Raw genomic sequence first — 4,608 nt, forward strand, 5'->3', positions numbered from 1 at the left:
CCCCTCCAAAGAAGTACCACGCAGGTCGAGCTCCTGGATCACCACGCCCCTCGTGCCCACCCGCCGCCCCGACCAACGACATGCTAGCCATCAATACCGGACAGATGGATGATGGATCAGCACAGAAGTCACCTGATTCCCTTTGAGATGAACCCCATCGAGCCTCATCATCCTACAGTTCCCGGCCGGTTGTTCCTCCTGCTGCCTGTCGACGGCATGCATCACCTCCAGCATATCGAACCATAGTAACAATCAGCACCTACACTTCTCTAAATTGAAGTACTTACGCCAAGCATGTCGTCCACAATTTCTTTTAAGTCTGTCGGTGTTGACGTCGGTGAGGACGCCGATTATGTTCTGGACGGCGACCCTCATAAGCTGGTTGTGTCTGCCATTGCAGGTGTAAAGGGGAGGAGTAAGAGGGTGGTGGCACCTACCACGAAGTGGGACTGTTGTGGTTCAAGTGGTATTAATTTATTTTGTTCCGTCAATTTTGGCCCACATATTACTACTTCCTTGCATTTTGTGGGTACCTTAGAGATCGTTCCTTGTTATGTTGAGGTTGTGTGTAGAGATGATCAGACAAGTTACTTCATCGGACATTTATATTTTTTATTTGAGAATTGAATAGCATCCGTGGTTCAGGGCATGGGTTCGTTGCATACTTTCTAATTCAAATGGTTTCTAATGATTCATAGTCACAGAAACAAGAATAAGAGGAGGCATTCTTTGAATAAGGTAGAAAGTGTAAAAGAACAAGGTGGCAAACATTGTAAAGAGGATCCATAGTTAATCACTGGTGGCAAAATTTTATTTAGTCTGATTCTACTAATAATGTCATCAGTGCTTTCAGAAGAGGAGATTTCTTGTCCTCATTGCAACAACTACCACCAAGATAGTGGATCCGCCTGACATTGTCGTTGCTGCAGCATGCCGGTCGGTGAGTCTTGCGAGCATAGGTTTTGTGGTGGTCACCGACAGCATGAACCAATGTCGATGTCACTGTCCTCACAATCCCAGGCTCATTGTCGAACGCATCGCTCTCATATCAACAATGTTCTGCTTTGGATGATCTCATTTCCTGTCTTTATTGTCTTCTATACTTAGGTGTGTGTATGAAAGAATGCCTTCTGATGTGCCCTGGGTTAAAAGAAGGATCAGTGCATGCTTAAATGTAATACTTCAGTAATGGGGTAGTGTAGCTGCCTTGAAGTGATTTAGGTTGGTAGCATTGCTTGGTGTACAAAAGGTTTGCAATGCTTGTATCCATGTGCTTTTGGTTAGCTTAATCCAATTGTCTTGGTTCCTCTTAGTATGCAGGTGTATCCTCTAATGATATGGTGCTTCTATGATGTAAAGGTTCCTATTATGAAACTACTTTTTTATGCATTCCATTAACTGCATGATCCTATGCACGTAGATGTAATTTTAGCATACCTAACATTTGATAGTATACAACTATACATAATTCATGTGACATGTACGTCTTTTTTGTTCTAAAGAGAAATTCCACTAGGGGGAAAAATGAGCATTCTCTTGATATAGCTGGTATGAACTGAATAGCAAAGCAATTGAGTTATGGTCTCTTGTTAATTGTCTCATTTCTTATTTTCTTGGCCTTGTGGTTTGGATTAGAAAGCCAATGAAATCAATGCATCAGAATTTGATTTTGGATGACTACATATGCTTAATAATTGTGTTTTTTTGTGGGGTTTAGGAATTATGGCTACAACTAGCGCCTCGGTATTTGCATATAAAAAGGTGATTTTGTTTGGCAATTGCATATGTTTGCGAACAAGAGGGTTTCTCATCATGCACAGAGAAATAATTTATTGTATCTGTATATTTTACTAGACCATTGGCGCCCTTTTGAGCCAGGATATAACATGATATGTGTTCCCTGACATGGTAATCTAAGAATTTTTTGTTAGTTTATATCATGCAGTGTGTCCCCTGGTAGCTCAGCTTTCAGATAATTACAGAACTATAGCAATAAAATCCCATTGGTGCTTTATGCAGGATTGGAGCTTTGACACAATAGGAAATTATAGCAAGGTCTTAGTGAATGCATATCTTGGTCCTGGAAATTGATCTTACATCTCTACCTCTTTGCATTATGTGCTTGTTTTTTCTACCTTGGATTTTTAGATCATTAATGGATATATTATTACCGAGAAAGGGTGATAGTCTGGCTAGACTGAGATTGAAGTTGTGGACTTGTCGTTGTATCCATATGTAGTCATGTTTTTTTCAGTTCCTTATGACGCTGATTGTAACTTTTGCCTGCTATTGAAAATGGCATGCACTCAATAAAGTGTTTAGGTTGAAGACAAATGTTTAGAGCACATCACATAATTGTCATTTGTCTTACTCTGGCATTCTTCTCAAATTTAGAAGAATCAGGTTCCACTGTCAAGGTGATCTCATAAAGCACCATTAGTTGATTTGTTATTACTAATAAATACATTCGTTGGATGGATAAGTATTCTCTACCTGCACAAGGGAGTTGTATATGCATGGCCCTGTGTATTACTCAGTCAGTTTTACTTATCAATGCATACAATTATTTTTCTTAAGCAGTCAAAGTCAAGTTGGATTCCAAGGGAATGGATTGGCATTATTTGCTATAAGCATATATATTAGATGATGGCAATATCAGCTCCGTTATGCAGATATACCAGAGTAGCTGAGTGCCATATGCCTACGACTAACATACTGCTGTATATTATTGCCATATGCTTTTGTTTGGGTGAAATAAACTTGTAATTATTGCCTTCTTTGGAACTCCCTAAACAGTGAAAAGGAGTTTCATCAGAAAAGAAGACATGTGAAGGAAATTAAGCAGGAACGGGAGTGAGGGAGGCAAGTCAGAAGGTGGTCATAGCTTAGGAATTCCACTGAAAATTTCTCTTAGTTTATGGTGTTATTTAAAATATTGACTTTTGCTAATATTACATCGTTGCAGATTACAGAACCAAATTCTACATGATCTCGGTAGACTTGTATTCATGATTTGCACTTTATGATGTCTTGATTCCTCCATTTTCAGGTGATGCTTCACGCGGGATTGGATACTTTCCTAGGATTTCATAATGTTAGAACCTTGTTCGATGATTGTTGTGTGACAATTTTGAGATACGGTTTAGGCAACCTTGCTCTTCACCATTCAAGGTTATTTTCCTTTTCTTTACTGCCTAACACTTCCAGAGGGGTGTAAGGAAAGCAAAGAAGGAGAAAAAATTCGAAGAGAGTACCTCTATCTGGAAATGCCAATTTTCCACTGCTCAAGCCTGAAGTGGATGAACCCATATACAATTGAACGATGATGTTATTCATATTGTTTGACCTTGTACTTGCTGTTTGGAAGAACCTACGGAGGACTTTCATTGTCATTAAGAAGTCTTCCATATATAGCCCAAACCAATTCACGGTGCTTATCACATTTTGCTCTCCCGAATGTACCACCCCCTCTACCATTTTTATTATTCTTCTATATATTTTAGTTTTAATGAATGAAAAGCGGCGCGGCAAAGCGCGTGTTTGCTTCTAGTTACAGTGTAATTTACTCAAAATTACTGAACTTACAAATACAGTCCAAACTACTGAACTTTCAATGTAATTACACTGACATTTGAAGTGTAATTAATGCAGAAACAATGTAAGGACACTAAATATTTGAAGTGTAACTACTGAAAATTACAGGATTAGAAAAAATGACAATAAACAAGACTGAAAATATAAGGAATGCAATCCAAATTACTGAAAAAGAAACACTGTAATTACAGGGATATACAGTTTAAACCTGACAATATGGAAGTTTCAGATCACATGGCAGTAAAGTTGCAGGGTTACTGCAAAAAATATTCAGATTACTACAAGTGACATATTACTGAAAAATACAGTCCAAAACCACTATAACTTAACTGAAAAAAATCAGCCTCCCAAACAGATTACAGGGCAAAAATGCACATTAAATTACACTGAAAGTACACACAGATTCAGTTAAAAACCAAAATTGCTATTACACCCACCACACATACAGTGAACTACACTGCACTTAACCTGAAAATGTACTCCAAATTAAAATGCATTTTTCAGCCAGGACAATTGAAAACTGAACTAAAAATATTTAGTCCACCAAAACACATCATGAGACACAAGAGACCAGGTAACTCATCATTTGCATCCATCATTTAGGGGCTGTACATCTACAACAGCTAGCAGGCGACAAAAATGGGTCAAACAAGCATACACTCCACACATACTATGTGCTAGATACAGCATCTACATCGCCAAAACAGGAGGGATCCACAAGAGGGATTGAACTCATCTAGGAGCTACTCGTCACAGTGACAACTACAGAGGCGACCGGAAGCACAAAATCACCGAAAAAGCAGGAGGGGTCAACCACTACATATGCATCTAACAATACTCCTGCAACACCTGCAACATCCAGACCATCTAAGATCCGCTGCTACACAGGGAAATAGCACAACACTGCTAGATCTAGCGAAAATCGAACAGAAAATACAAGGGGGTGAACACAGGGGGGAAAGGATACATACACAGGAGGGGAAATGAGGAGCGAAGGTAGCAGAGAACAAAAGG

General features: G+C 39.1%; 1 protein-coding gene and 1 long non-coding RNA gene across 11 annotated transcripts in view; one reads left to right on the forward strand and one right to left on the reverse strand.

Moving 5' to 3' along the window:
- Positions 1-4,608, reverse strand: part of LOC123136232 (uncharacterized) — an 8,174-nt gene extending 3,566 nt beyond the window's left edge. For 3 of the 9 annotated variants that reach the window (XR_006466693.1, XR_006466695.1, XM_044555566.1), the window contains exons 1-3: positions 4,566-4,608; positions 3,803-3,851; positions 3,255-3,370 (exon numbers count right to left, since the gene is read on the reverse strand). Coding sequence is in view for 3 of the 9 variants with exons in the window: in XM_044555566.1 (XP_044411501.1) it covers positions 3,255-3,336 (82 nt within the window). In the remaining 6 variants the exon portion in view is untranslated. The other 6 variants (XR_006466696.1, XR_006466697.1, XM_044555564.1 and 3 more) reach the window with 4 other exon arrangements.
- On the forward strand, positions 7-3,411 carry LOC123136233 (uncharacterized). 2 transcript variants are annotated; one of them, XR_006466699.1, is made up of 3 exons: positions 7-245; positions 401-2,874; positions 3,050-3,411. It is a non-coding gene; the product is annotated as an uncharacterized lncRNA (long non-coding RNA). The 2 variants fall into 2 exon arrangements; XR_006466698.1 differs by having other exon boundaries at positions 401-3,411.

This window comes from Triticum aestivum, chromosome 6B, assembly GCF_018294505.1.
Source record: "Triticum aestivum cultivar Chinese Spring chromosome 6B, IWGSC CS RefSeq v2.1, whole genome shotgun sequence".
NCBI classification, from domain to species: Eukaryota; Viridiplantae; Streptophyta; class Magnoliopsida; order Poales; family Poaceae; genus Triticum; species Triticum aestivum.